Genomic DNA, 14,965 nt, shown 5'->3' with positions numbered 1-14,965 from the left:
CGTGTACTAATATCATCCTTAATTAAAAGTGCCACCCGACCACTTTTTCCTTTGCATCCTGTAGAAACTTGTCCTTTTTGTTTATTGTAGTACTTGACACTTTTTGGGTTTCCTTAACCTTTTTTCAGATTGAAGTTGTCACCAAGTCCATCTTCCCGTGTGACTGTTTCTCGTGCAACATCTAGTCGCAGTGTCCGCACAGCTCGTGGAAAGAGAAAGCGTGTCGATGTTGAGGAATCTGAGGCCAGTAGTAGCCTCAGTATCTCTCATCTTGCTTCTGCCACAGGGAATGTTGCCATTGAGGAAGTGGATGTAGATGGTAAATTTATCCGACTAAAGAATAATTCAGAACAGGTAGGAATGGAGGAAGAAATTAAATATAGGATGCATCAGATGATCTAAGATTCATATATGCTGAATATATATATATATATATATATATATTTTTTTTTTCTATTTCCTCAAACATTTGAACAGGATCAACCTATGGGTGGCTGGGAGTTGACAAGAAAGATTGGTGATGCATCTGTCTCTTACAAATTTACTCCAAAGTATATGTTGAAAGCTGGGCAGACTACAACTGTAAGTTCAAACACTTATTTAATGAGATACTGCTTCATAAAGACCAGGAAAATGCAAAGTTTAGCATCAGATCTGAAAGTTAACTCATTATTATCAGTGGTTATGGTGGGGAGGGAAGAATGGCATTGTTGGTCAGCTTTAGTTTATTTCAGCTAGAAAAATCAGTCTGGATCATTGATCCTAATATTTACTTTCCTGTCACCCTTGCTCAAATGGTTGGTCTGCTTTTTGCTCCTGGAATACCTGTTGTCTGTGTGAGTTGAACTCTGATATTTGTTTTGTAGTGTTGGCTTAGGGAAAGAAGTCTGTGTGTCCTCTGCAATATAAAATTGGATTTTTAGTTCTTAAACTGAGTTTCTGTAAATAGGAGGTTGGATATTAACTGTGATCAACATTCCTAATGCAAAAATGTCTCCAGTGTTGCTCTAAATTTCCCCTTTCGTCAAGTACATGGTGATAAGCGATTTTTTTTTTGATTTTTTTTTTCTCTTTTGTCTAAAGTGTATTCACTTTTTTTTTCCAGAGATGTGCTTTCATGAAATTGAGAATAAGGAGGGTATGAGCAAATGTGAGCCCCCCCCCCCCATCCCCAGCCACTCCTTCCAAATTGATGAATTTTATTTCTTCATCTTGCCTTACATTAGTTTAGTTGTATGTAGCCAAGTGTGAATCACCTTCATTTCCTTTCAAATATCTGCATCAGTTGATTACGGCGTCTGCCACAATAGTTGCTTTCTTTTCACCTTCCAGCAGGGTCTCTTGTAAATAGCTTGACCCAAGAGATTCTTGCCCCTCCACCCCCAATACTCATTTGAAGGAAATCAGTGATAAGTTTGGTAAGTTACCAATAAGTAAGTATTGCTAGGTTGACTAGTGTAAAGTTTCTTAGAAGGGACACAATAAACCACTCATGATTAACTTCACATTGTACCCAAAAGGTTATTGCCCATTACGATCAGGAACTTGAGCAGCAGCTTCACTCCCTACACACCAAGTATCAACATAAGTGTCAAACCTGAGATATGAAGATTTGAATGCATATTTGTGCTTTTAGCTTCAGTAACATACAGCAGCTGGATTTGAAGTCTAAAGTTTCTACACTCTGTGCCTGTCACAGGCTATACAGTAAATAGTTCACCAAAATATATCAGTTGATTTATGGAATTGCATAAATTCAAGTTATCATGTAAAGACTTCACCATAGATGTGTCTGCCTTGATGTTGTCCTATTTTTAAGGCTTGCATAAAGTTTGATAACTGCAATATATTATGCTGATGTAAATATTTCTTGTTCAATAATCTTGTTACTGCAGATCTGGGCTGCTGATGCTGGTGTGATATCAGCTCCTCCTGCCAACCTCCTCTGGAAGAACCAGAATGCTTGGGGCACTGGAGCAGATGTGAAAGTGGTCCTCAAGAATTCTCAGGGAGAGGTAATGCTTCTTTTAACTGATTGGAAATCTGTTTGTTACATCGATTCAGTAATATTAGTTCAAGATGTGGACGTTTTTGGTTGGGTGTGACTCCCAAACAGCCAAGTTTTCTGTGATTCTCATTGATGTTTGCTGTCGAATGTTCTGTAGAAGGAGTTGGTGAGATGCTGCCTTGAACTACTACAGTGTTTGGGTGGCATGTACACTCTTTCAGTGCTCTTAAGAAAGGATTTCTAAGATTTTGTCTCTAGAGCACTGATACAGTAGAAGCTGTAGGTTTGAAGATGCTATCTGTGGAGCCTTGATGAGCTGCTGCTTGGTGTATACTGCTGCCATTGTCAGTGGTGAAAGAAATAAATGTAGGTATTGGATGGAGTGTCAATAAAGAAGGCTGCTTTACTTCAGATGGTGTTGAACTTTTTGATTGCCGAGATGTACCAGTGTAGGTGAGTATTCTGTCACGCTCCTGACTTGACTTGTAGAGATGGTGAACCAGTTTCCGAGAGATGACTTACTGCAAAGTTCCTATTCTTTGGCCTACACTTGTACCTACAGTATTTCTGTGGTTAGTCCAATTCAATTTCTGGTCACTAAAGAAGGAAGATAGTAGGATATTCAACAATGGCAGTACCCTTGAACATTAGTATGGATATTGCCTGGCACTGGCAAATGTTACTTGCCACTTAATCACCTCAAACCCGAGTATTCTCCAGGTTTTGCTGCATTTGGAAATGCACTGCTTCAGTATCTGAACAGTCATGAATGGTGCTAAACCTTGTACGATCACCAGTGAACATCCCTGTTTCCTACCTTATGATGGAAGGAAGTCATTGAAGCAGCTTGAAAATGTTGGGGCTAGAATGCCACCCTGAAGAACAGAAGAGAAAGGATGCCTTGGAATGGAGATGACTGACCTCAAACAACTCATTGGTTTTGTATGACTTCAACCAGCAGGGGAGTTTTTCTCCCCTTTTCCATTCACTCAGTTTGCTCGGGCTCCTTGATGCTGTACGCTGTCAAATGTTGCGTTGATGCCAAGGGCAGTCACTCACCTCAGCTCTGGCGTTAAGCTGTTTCATTCATGTTTGGCTGTAATGATTCAGGAGCTGATTGCCCTCAAACAAAACTGTGTGCTTTAGTGAGCAAGCTCCTCTTGACTATTGTTAACAAGTCCATCCAGCAGTTGGATGGGTTGGATCTGTCCTGCTTATTTTTCTTTGTGGACTGCAGCAGCTCAAGAAGGTAGCTGACCACCACCTTGTCAAGGGCAACTAGGGACAGACAAATGTTTGGTCTTGCCAGTGATGCTCATGTCCTGTGAACAAATTCCTTTTTTTCAAAAGGACAGATGCTGGAAGCTTTCCATGTTGTGAAATAATGCTGGTGTTGTAGCTGTACTAGAATAGATTGGTTAGGGAAGTGGCTAGTTCTGGAGTCAAGACTCAAGTACTACTAAAGGAATATAGTTAGCCTTTACAGGATCCAGTACCTTCAGCCATTTCTTGATTATCATATGTGATGAGTCATATTGATTGAAGATTGGCATCTGTGATGCTGGGAAGAGGCTGAGATGTATGATTCACTCAGTACATTTAGCTGAAGATGAATATGAATGCTCCAGTTTGTTTTCTGTAATGATGGGAGACCCCCCCACCATATCAATAAGGATGGGGATGTGTGGACCCGCCTCCTCGTGGGTGTTTGGTTGTCCTTCACTGTTCATGAACACTTGTGACCGAGCTTGCATCTGATCTGTTCGTTGTGGAATCCCTTAGCTCGATCTGTTGCTTATTGTTTCTGTTGTCTGGCATGCAGGTAGTCTTGTGACATTGAGGTTAGCACCTCATTTTTAGGCATGCCTGGCATACTATCCTGTATTGATTGAACCAGTGTTGAGCTCCAGGCCTCATGGCAATGGGAGAGTGGGATATGCCAGCCCATGAAGTTACAAGTTTTGGTTTAATTCTGCTGTGCCTCATAGATGTCAGTTGAGTTGCTTGGGTAGTGCCGCACATGTTAGTCGGTTCCCTACATATGAAGATGGGACTTTGTTTCCACTATTTACTGACTCTTCCTGGCTGTAATAGATAGGAGTGACCACCATGCAGTCCTCTGTGATGGCTATCATGGTGAGGATGAGCTCATACTTGTTTCCTTTCTGATTCCCTCTTCACCTGACCCAGTCTAGTAACTATGTCCTTTTAGAGCTTGGTCAGTAATGGTGCAGTAAGCAACTTGGGATAGACATTGAAGTCCCTCCACCCACAGTGCATTCTTTGCCCTTGCTTCCCACAGGTTGGGTTGAATATGAAAGTCCAATAATTGATGGGCATGTGGTAGGTAGCAATCATTGGGTGGCTTTCCTCATCACCTTTTAACCTGATACCATGATATTTTGGGGGTTCCCAAGCAACTTCCAACTATGTATCATTGTGCCACCTGTGGTGAGTCTATCTTCCTGGTGCTACAGAACATATTTAGGGATGGTGTTGGTGGTGTCTGTAAGATATGATTCCGAGAATGGGACTATGTTAAGTTGTCGCACGACTATTCTTGTACAGCTCTTATAATTTTGTCACAAACCATCCGATGTTGATAAGGTGTACTTTACAGACTGGTATGGCTGCAATGGTGTTTGTGGCGCGTTGCTTGATGCTGGATATTCTGTCTGGCTTCATACTTTTTTTTTATTTTTGGAGGTTTGATACAACAGAGTAGCTTCCTTTTGATTTTAACTGAAATGGCTATCATGTTGCTGTAGGTTTTAGAGTCACGCACCAGGAATAGCCAAATATTACTGAAGCAGATGACTTTACTTTTATGACAATGATTACATTAGACTAGCTTTAAATTCCAGACTTATTGAATTTATATTTCACCAGCTGCCCTGATGAGATTCATCTCTTCCCCCCGCCCCGCCCCTCTCTCTCTCTCTCTCTCTCTCTCTCTCTCTCTCTCTCTCTCTCTCTCTCTCTCTCTCTCCCTCTCTCTCTCTTCCCTCTCTCTCTCTTTCCTCTCTCTCTCTCTCCCCCCCTCTCCCCCCCCTCCCCCCCTCTCTCTCCCCTTCCCCCTCTCTCTCCCATTCCCCCTCTCTCTCCCCTTCCCCCCTCTCTCTCCCCTTCCCCCCCTCTCTCCCCTTCCCTCTCTCTCTCCCCTTCCCCCCCCTCTATTCTTTTCCCCCTCTATTCTTTTCCCCCTCTATTCTTTTCCCCCTCTATTCTTTTCCCCCTCTATTCTTTTCCCCCTCTATTCTTTTCCCCCTCTATTCTTTTCCCCCTCTATTCTTTTCCCCCTCTATTCTTTTCCCCCTCTATTCTTTTCCCCCTCTATTCTTTTCCCCCTCTATTCTTTTCCCCCTCTATTCTTTTCCCCCTCTATTCTTTTCCCCCTCTATTCTTTTCCCCCTCTATTCTTTTCCCCCTCTATTCTTTTCCCCCTCTATTCTTTTCCCCCTCTATTCTTTTCCCCCTCTATTCTTTTCCCCCTCTATTCTTTTCCCCCTCTATTCTTTTCCCCCTCTATTCTTTTCCCCCTCTATTCTTTTCCCCCTCTATTCTTTTCCCCCTCTATTCTTTTCCCCCTCTATTCTTTTCCCCCTCTATTCTTTTCCCCCTCTATTCTTTTCCCCCTCTATTCTTTTCCCCCTCTATTCTTTTCCCCCTCTATTCTTTTCCCCCTCTATTCTTTTCCCCCTCTATTCTTTTCCCCCTCTATTCTTTTCCCCCTCTATTCTTTTCCCCCTCTATTCTTTTCCCCCTCTATTCTTTTCCCCCTCTATTCTTTTCCCCCTCTATTCTTTTCCCCCTCTATTCTTTTCCCCCTCTATTCTTTTCCCCCTCTATTCTTTTCCCCCTCTATTCTTTTCCCCCTCTATTCTTTTCCCCCTCTATTCTTTTCCCCCTCTATTCTTTTCCCCCTCTATTCTTTTCCCCCTCTATTCTTTTCCCCCTCTATTCTTTTCCCCCTCTATTCTTTTCCCCCTCTATTCTTTTCCCCCTCTATTCTTTTCCCCCTCTATTCTTTTCCCCCTCTATTCTTTTCCCCCTCTATTCTTTTCCCCCTCTATTCTTTTCCCCCTCTATTCTTTTCCCCCTCTATTCTTTTCCCCCTCTATTCTTTTCCCCCTCTATTCTTTTCCCCCTCTATTCTTTTCCCCCTCTATTCTTTTCCCCCTCTATTCTTTTCCCCCTCTATTCTTTTCCCCCTCTATTCTTTTCCCCCTCTATTCTTTTCCCCCTCTATTCTTTTCCCCCTCTATTCTTTTCCCCCTCTATTCTTTTCCCCCTCTATTCTTTTCCCCCTCTATTCTTTTCCCCCTCTATTCTTTTCCCCCTCTATTCTTTTCCCCCTCTATTCTTTTCCCCCTCTATTCTTTTCCCCCTCTATTCTTTTCCCCCTCTATTCTTTTCCCCCTCTATTCTTTTCCCCCTCTATTCTTTTCCCCCTCTATTCTTTTCCCCCTCTATTCTTTTCCCCCTCTATTCTTTTCCCCCTCTATTCTTTTCCCCCTCTATTCTTTTCCCCCTCTATTCTTTTCCCCCTCTATTCTTTTCCCCCTCTATTCTTTTCCCCCTCTATTCTTTTCCCCCTCTATTCTTTTCCCCCTCTATTCTTTTCCCCCTCTATTCTTTTCCCCCTCTATTCTTTTCCCCCTCTATTCTTTTCCCCCTCTATTCTTTTCCCCCTCTATTCTTTTCCCCCTCTATTCTTTTCCCCCTCTATTCTTTTCCCCCTCTATTCTTTTCCCCCTCTATTCTTTTCCCCCTCTATTCTTTTCCCCCTCTATTCTTTTCCCCCTCTATTCTTTTCCCCCTCTATTCTTTTCCCCCTCTATTCTTTTCCCCCTCTATTCTTTTCCCCCTCTATTCTTTTCCCCCTCTATTCTTTTCCCCCTCTATTCTTTTCCCCCTCTATTCTTTTCCCCCTCTATTCTTTTCCCCCTCTATTCTTTTCCCCCTCTATTCTTTTCCCCCTCTATTCTTTTCCCCCTCTATTCTTTTCCCCCTCTATTCTTTTCCCCCTCTATTCTTTTCCCCCTCTATTCTTTTCCCCCTCTATTCTTTTCCCCCTCTATTCTTTTCCCCCTCTATTCTTTTCCCCCTCTATTCTTTTCCCCCTCTATTCTTTTCCCCCTCTATTCTTTTCCCCCTCTATTCTTTTCCCCCTCTATTCTTTTCCCCCTCTATTCTTTTCCCCCTCTATTCTTTTCCCCCTCTATTCTTTTCCCCCTCTATTCTTTTCCCCCTCTATTCTTTTCCCCCTCTATTCTTTTCCCCCTCTATTCTTTTCCCCCTCTATTCGTAACAGCTGGAAATATTAAGGAATAGGAGATGAATGTTCTGGGCTATTTTATTTGAAATTCTCAGGTAGTTAAGATTAAAATGGACTTTGGGGAGGGGGGGGATATGAAACTCCCATCTAGAATTGTGTTTTTAGTGCAATTCACTAGTTTGAGGTCTCGCTGCTTAAGAAATTGATTTCTCACCCTATGTAGGAGGTGGCTGATAGAAGTACCATCTTCACAACCACTGTACCAGAAGAGGAGGAGGAGGAGGAGGAAGTTGAGATTAGAGATGAAGATCTCTTCCATCAGCAGGTACATTTCTGTCTAACAGTAAAAGTTTGCATAGCACACAGTAAAATACACTGGGAGACTTGGTTGTGGGCTGGTGTTCGTGGGAACTTGTGTGCTTTCACTTCTCACGCAGCTTGCATTTCAAGATTAAAATAAGAGGCAAACAGGGATTCTGCAAGTGGAGTAAAATGTCAGCTTTTCTCTTTTTGAATTTTCTAAAACCTTTTTTATTTTGGTCAGTTGATGCTTGCAAAAGAGAAGTAGTTAATATAATACTTCAGTTCTGCTGTAGATCGTGAATATAAATGTTGCTTTTTTTTACTTGAAGAATAATTCTGGAATATGTGTATTCATGGCAAAACACCATATAATGAAGAAAACTCTCTCTACGTCAGTTACTAGAATATTTTATGTATGTTATATATGCAATCTATTTGTACTTTTTAAATAAATTTCACACTTGGTTTATAAATCAGCAAGTGCTTTAATTCATAACATTATGCAATAGTGTAAAACAGAAGGCAATCATCCAGTTGAGTCAGTGATGCTGCTTTCAAAGAAAAATCCAATCAGTCGCACCAGTCCGAGTCTCTTGCCATATTCCTGTATTTTTTCCACAAGTATTTATCTAATTTCCTTTTGAATGCTACTATTGAATTGGTTTGTGTTAAATTAGGTCTTGGATTCCAGATTTGGAATGCACCATTTTTCTTTTAGGTTGCTTCTGATTCTTTAATCAGACAGCACAGATTTCTGTCCCTACTCTATCTAACCAAACTGTAGTCTGTAATTTCTGGAGTCATTCTTTAAATTAGTAAGAAATAGGAGTATGAATGTGCAGTATGGCTCCTGAAATATGCTGCATCATTCAACAGGATCGTGGCTGATCCAACATTTCTCTCATTCACTTTCCTACTTGTCCCCAAAACCCTCTTTCCCCCTACTGATCAAGAATTGTATCTGTTTCAGCCTTCAGTGTATACAAGGACTCTGCCCCCCACAGTGCTCTGTGGCAAGGAATTTCCAAGAAATTCAACCCTGAGTGAAGGAATCCCTCCTCATCGGAGTTAAATTGGCATCCTTTTATTCTTTGCCCTCTGGTCTTAGACTCTCCTATGAGGGTAAATGTCCTCTGAGTTTACCATGTCAAGCTCCTTAGCTATCTTGTATGTTTCAATGGAGATCACTCCTAATTCTACTGAAGTGCAATGAGTATTCTCAACCTGTTTAATCTATCTTCATAAGAAAATCCCTCCATACTAGGGATCAGACTTAAACCCCACACTTTGATCAAGCTTTTGGTTCAGGAACCCAAGGAGATATTAATACTGCTCTGATTATGCTCTCATGAAGAATTGTAAAGGCACAATATTGATGCAAAGCATTGTGCTGATATTTGAGGCCATGAAATGGTTCTTTATTCAAAACACAGAATTAAATTGCCATATATACTCATGTATGTGTCAAATTTTGAAGACATTTTTTTTAAATCTGAAATTAGGGGGTCGACTTGTGCACTGGGTATTGTTTTCGAGAGGATGAATATTTATCCATAAAATGGGAAATTTACCTTGCCGACAGCCCACAGTCCCTGGTTCTGGAACGTTCCCTGTAACATGTTCAGGCTGTGGGTAACTGAAACTGACTCCGCAGCTACGGTGGTTGCCCTGTACTGTCGTATTCTTCCAGTAATTCTGAAAACATGGAGCGGAGCATGGCAGAAGGCCCGGAATGGAGCGGTACGGCCAGCAGACTAGAAAGCTATAGCGGAGTGCAACGGGCAGGCACACTGACACTAAAAGATCGATCTGTAACTGAAGAACGAGAGTTGACTTATACATGAAATATATGGAAAATACAAGGTATTTTGGCCCAAAGTTAGGGGTCGACTTGCACATGAGATTGACCTATATGCAAGTGTATATGGTACTGTTTGACTTTATTGATCATGAGCAAATTGATCTTATAGTGGGTTTATTTTTCAGGGAGATCCAAGAGCAGCTGACAGAAGCTGTGCAGTAATGTGATCATCCTGCAAGATAACATCTTCAAAAACTCATTGCTGCCTATGTTGAACTTAATATCTAGAAATTCAAACTATTTTTGTATTTCAGTAATTTGTATTTTAGATATTTTGTGAATTTCTTTTTGTACACATGACATCAGTTCAGGGCTTTTTTTATACTATTGTTTTTTTGAACATTACAAGGTCTAGAGCTTAAAGTGTAAATCTGAAACCAATGTGAATCATAGGTTTTTTTTTTGAACCTATGAAAGATGCCCTTTTCTGAAGATTACAGATAAAACCAGTGAAAAATAATTTTGTGTAGTTGAGAAACTACAGTTATTTGGGGGCAGCTTACATTTATGATTGAATTTGAGTTAATATGTGCAGCAGGGAAATGGGGGTGTTAAAACATTTTGGTAGCAACATTTTTTGTAAATTTATAAATAGAACAGCACTGAGCTTGCTCTTTTTAACGATTTTTTAATTGTTTATACCCAGTTGGTAAAAATATACTACAGAAAATGGGGATGAAGTAAGTTTTCTGTTTTATGGCTTTTGACCCCTTATTTAGATAGTGTTTGGGGCCTGGTATGACACAATGCAAATGTTTTAATAAGTTTTAATGTAGCAGTGGTCCACTGGGGTTTTCTTGTCAAATGTGAATAAAATAAACATTGTGTAATAAAGAATTGTTGCTCTTCTCTTCTGAAAGCAAACCTGTATCAACATATAATGATTTGGGGTTGGGCAAAATAAATGGCAATGGAAATGGGCCTTTTACTGCCTTAGGAAGCCATTTTGTTCCTAGCTTTTAAGAATACTGCAATGGTAAATCTTTGGAACATTTTGTCGGTGAATTGTAGGGAGAAGATTTAATCATTTTGCTTTTAGACAGGCTGGTTGTAATAGCTAGTCCAAAATGTTTAGGGAAAGGGATGTGCACAATTTAGTCCACAAAGACTTTTTATATTCCTTTTTATACAGGGATGTGCAACATCAGCCAATTTGACCTAACCTCTGATCAGAGATCACAAGTAACCATTTTCTTTAACAATCTTTGGATACAAGGGAAAGCATATGAGATAAATTATAAAGTTAAAAATCACAACACCAGGTTATAGTCCAACAGGTTTAATTGGAAGCACACTAGCTTTCAGAGCGGCCCTCCTTCATCAGGTGATAGTGGAGGGCTCAATCGTAACACGGAATTTATAGCAAAAATTTAGTGTGATGTAACTGAAATAATACATTGAAACATTGATTCTGTTATGGCTTTATTAAGCCATAACAGAATCAATTTTTCAATGTATTATTTCAGTTACATCACACTAAATTTTTGCTATAAATTCCGTGTTACGATTGAGCCCTCCACTATCACCTGATGAAGGAGGGCCGCTCCGAAAGCTAGTGTGCTTCCAATTAAACCTGTTGGACTATAACCTGGTGTTGTGATTTTTAACTTTGTACACCCCAGTCCAACACCGGCATCTCCAAATCAGAAAAAGTTAATATGTAATAGGAATTTAACACCACTTCAGATGATATTCTTCAGTGATACACTCCATTGGTGGGACCACAACTGGAATATTTGTGTACAATATTGGTCTCTTTAATAAAGTAAGGCCATAAATGCATTTGGATGCAGTTCAAAGAAAGTTTGCTGATACCTGGAATGGGCAGGTTGTTTATGAAGAAACATGGACAGACTAGACTAGAAATGACTGCTGGTGTTTAGAAGAATAAGGGACAATTTGATTATAACATATAAGATCCTGAGGGATCTTGACAGGGTGATTGTGAAAAAGGATGTTCATTCTTGTGGGATAATCTAGAACTAGAGTTCAAGTTTTTAAAAGAGCACCATCCACTGAAGTCAGAGTTAAGAGATTTTCATTGATGGTTGGATTCTTTGGAACACACACATTCCAATGGAAGCAACTTCTTTAAATATTTCGAAGATAGAGGTAGCTTGATTCTTATTGAGCAAGGGAGTGAAAGGTTATCAAAGGTAGGTGGGAATGTGGAGGCCTACTTCTTCAACCAGGATTCTCGCCCATCCTCTGACGACCGCTTCTTCCACCTCCAACACACCCCATCCACCTGGACATCCCGTGCTGGCCTCTTACCCGCCCTCTATTTCTTCATAGCCAACTGCCGCCGCGACATTAACCGCCTCAACTTGTCCACCCCTCTTACCCACTCCAACCTCTCACCCTTGCAACATGCAGCCCTCCGCTCCGACCCCAAACTCGCTATCAAACCGGCAGACAAGGGAGGTGCGGTGGTAGTTTGGCGCACCGATCTTTACATTGCTGAGGCTAAACGCCAGCTCGCAGACACCTCCTCCTACTGCCCCCTTGACCATGTCCCCACCTCCCACCACCAAACCATCATCTCCCAGACCATCCATAACCTCATCACCTCAGGGGATCTCCCATCCACTACCTCCAACCTCATAGTCCCACAACCCCGCACCGTCCGTTTCTACCTCCTGCCCAAAATCTACAAATCTGACTGCCCCAGCTGACCCATTGTCTCAGCCTGCTCCTGCCCCATCAAACTCATCTCTGCATACCTCGACATGGTCCTGTCCCCATTAGTCCAAGAACTCCCCACCTATGTTCGGGACACCACCCACGCCCTCCACCTCCTCCATGATTTTCACTTCCCCAGCCCCCAACGCCTTATCTTCACCATGGACATCCAGTCCCTATATACCTCCATTCCCCCATCACAAAGGCCTCAAAGCCCTCCACTTCTTCCTTTCCTGCCGACCCAACCAGTACTCTTCCACTGACACCCTTCCACTGAACTGGTCCTCACTCTGAACAACTTCTCTTTCCAATTCTCCCACTTCCTCCAAACCAAAGGAGTAGCCATGGGCACCCGCATGGGCCCCAGCTATGCCTGCCTCTTCGTCGGATATGTGGAACAGTCCATCTTTTGAAGCTACACTGGCACCGCCCCCCACCTTTTCCTCCGCTACATCGATGACGTATCGGCACTGCCTCGTGCTCCCACGAAGAGGTTGAACAGTTCATCCATTTTACTAACCCCTTCCACCCCAACCTCAAATTTACCTGTACCATCTCAGACTCCTTTCTCCCCTTCCTAGACGTCTCCATTTTTATCTCGGGCGACCGACTCAACACGGACATTTACTATAAACCCACCGACTCCCACAGCTACCTAGATTACACCTCCCCCCACCCTGCCCCCTGTAAAAACACCATCCCATATTCCCAGTTCCTTCGTCTCCGTCGCATCTGCTCCCAGGAGAACCAGTTCCAATATCGAGCAACCCAGATGGCCTCCTCCTTCAAAGACCGCAATTTCCCCCCAGACATGATTGACAATGCTCTACACCGCATCTCCTCCACTTCCTGCTCCTCTGCCCTTGAACCCCCGCCCCTCCAATCACCACCAGGACAGAACCCCACTGGTCCTCACCTACCACCCCACCAACCCCCAGATACATCGTATCATCCTTCGTCATTTCTGTCACCTCCAAACAGACCCCACCACCAAGGATCTATTTCCCTCCCTTCCCCTATCGGTGTTCCGGAAAGACCACTCCCTCTGTGGCTCACTCGTCAGGTCCCCACCAACCCAACCTCCACTCCCGGCACCTTCCCCTGCAACCGCAAGAAATGCAAAACTCGCGCCCACAGCTCCCCCCTTCCCCCCCCCCCCCCCCCCCCCCCACTTCCCTCCAAGGCCCCAAGATATCCTTCCATATCTGTCACAAATTCACCTGCACCTCCACACACATCATTTACTGCATCAGCTGCACCCGATGTGGCCTCCTCTACATTGGGGAGACAGGCCGCCTACTTGCAGAACGGTTCAGAGAACACCTCTGGGACACCCGCACCAACCAACCCAACAGCCCTGTGGCTGAACATTTCAACTCCCCCTCCCACTCCGCCAAGGACATGCAGGTCCTTGGCCTCCTCCAGTGCCAGACCATGACAACACAACGCCTGAAGGAAGAGCGTCTCATCTTCCGCCTAGGAAACCTCCTACCACAAGTGATGAATGCAGATTTCTCCAGCTTCCTCATTTCCCCCCACCCCAGCTTATCTCCGTCCCAACCCTCTGACTCAGCACTGCCTTCTTCCCGACCTCTCCGTCCCCAACCCCTCTCCAGCCTATCACCCTCACCTTAACCTCCTTCCACCTATCACATTCCCAACGCCCCTCCCCCAAGTCCCTCCTCCCCACCTTTTATCTTAGCCTGCTTGGCACACCTTCCTCATTCCTGATGAAGGGCTTTTCCCCTAAACGTTGATTCTCCTCCTTGGATGCTGCCTGACCTGCTGTGCTTTTCCAGCAACACATTTTTCAGCTGTGGAGTAATCCGATCAGCCATGCTCTTATTGAACAGAGTAGCAGGTTCAAAGGACTATTTAGTTTAAATCTACTAATTTGTATGGTCATTCATGGAGTAATTGAGTCATGGAGCTATACAGCTTTGAAACAAACCCTTTGGTCTCACTTGTCCATGCTGACCAGATATCCTAAATTAATTTAGTCCTGTTTGCTAGCATTTGGTCCATATTCCTCTAGACCCTTCCTATTTGTAAGCCTATCCAGAAGCCTTTTAAATGTTGTAATTGTATCAGTCTCCACCACTTTCTCTGGCAGCTCATTCCATATACGCCTGGCCCTCTGTGTGAAAAATGTGCCCCTTAATCCCTCTTAAATCTTTTCCCTCACCTCAAATCTATTTTCTCTAGTTTTGAACTTTCCACCCTGGGGAAAAGACTTTTTGGCTATTCACCCTATGATATTATAAACCTCTATAAGGTTACTCCTCAGCCTCCGGCACTCCAGGCAAAATAACCCCAGTCTCTTCAGCGCCTCTTTCTCACTCAAGCCCTCAACCTGGCAATATGTAGATCTTTTCTGAACCCTTTCAAGTTTTGCAACATCCTTCTATAGCAGGGAGACTAGAATTGAATGCAGTTTTCCAAAAGTGGCCTAAGCAATGACCTGTACAGTTGCAACATTACCTCTAAACACCTATACTCAATGCACTGACCAAGCATTCCAAATGCCACCTTCACTATCCTGTCTATCTGGGACTCCACTTTAGACCCTTGCACCTCCTCCACTATCTGATTGACCTCCTTAACTCCACTTTATTACTGGCCTTCTAATCTTTAACTCCCCTGTAGATCAAAAACTTGTCTTTTTCAGCCTTGAATGTATTTGAGAGGGGAATGTTTAACAAGACCTGGGTGTCCTTGTGCACTAATCACAGAATAAGCATGCAGGGAGAGAGGCAGCAAAGAAGGCAAATTACAATTTTGTCTTTACAGTGAGAGGATTGGAGTACAGGAACAGGAATGTCTTGCTGCAATT

General features: G+C 43.0%; 1 protein-coding gene across 1 annotated transcript in view; it reads left to right on the top strand.

Annotated features, from left to right (window-relative positions):
• lmnb1 (lamin B1) overlaps positions 1-10,371 on the top strand; it is a 62,918-nt gene extending 52,547 nt beyond the window's left edge. Inside the window, exons 7-11 of the mRNA XM_043711992.2 lie at positions 129-354; positions 478-582; positions 1,896-2,015; positions 7,510-7,611; positions 9,576-10,371. Coding sequence (XP_043567927.2) covers positions 129-354; positions 478-582; positions 1,896-2,015; positions 7,510-7,611; positions 9,576-9,617 — 595 coding nt within the window. The 3' untranslated portion in view covers positions 9,618-10,371. The remainder of the gene's footprint in view (positions 1-128; positions 355-477; positions 583-1,895; positions 2,016-7,509; positions 7,612-9,575) is intronic.
• The last annotated feature ends 4,594 nt before the right edge of the window (positions 10,372-14,965 follow it).

The sequence above is a fragment of the Chiloscyllium plagiosum genome, unplaced genomic scaffold (assembly GCF_037043375.1).
Source record: "Chiloscyllium plagiosum isolate Xiang-an unplaced genomic scaffold, Cpla_swu_hap1 HiC_scaffold_2, whole genome shotgun sequence".
NCBI classification, from domain to species: Eukaryota; Metazoa; Chordata; class Chondrichthyes; order Orectolobiformes; family Hemiscylliidae; genus Chiloscyllium; species Chiloscyllium plagiosum.
Note: the sequence above shows the minus strand (reverse complement) of the source record. Positions and strands in the feature narration are given on the sequence as shown.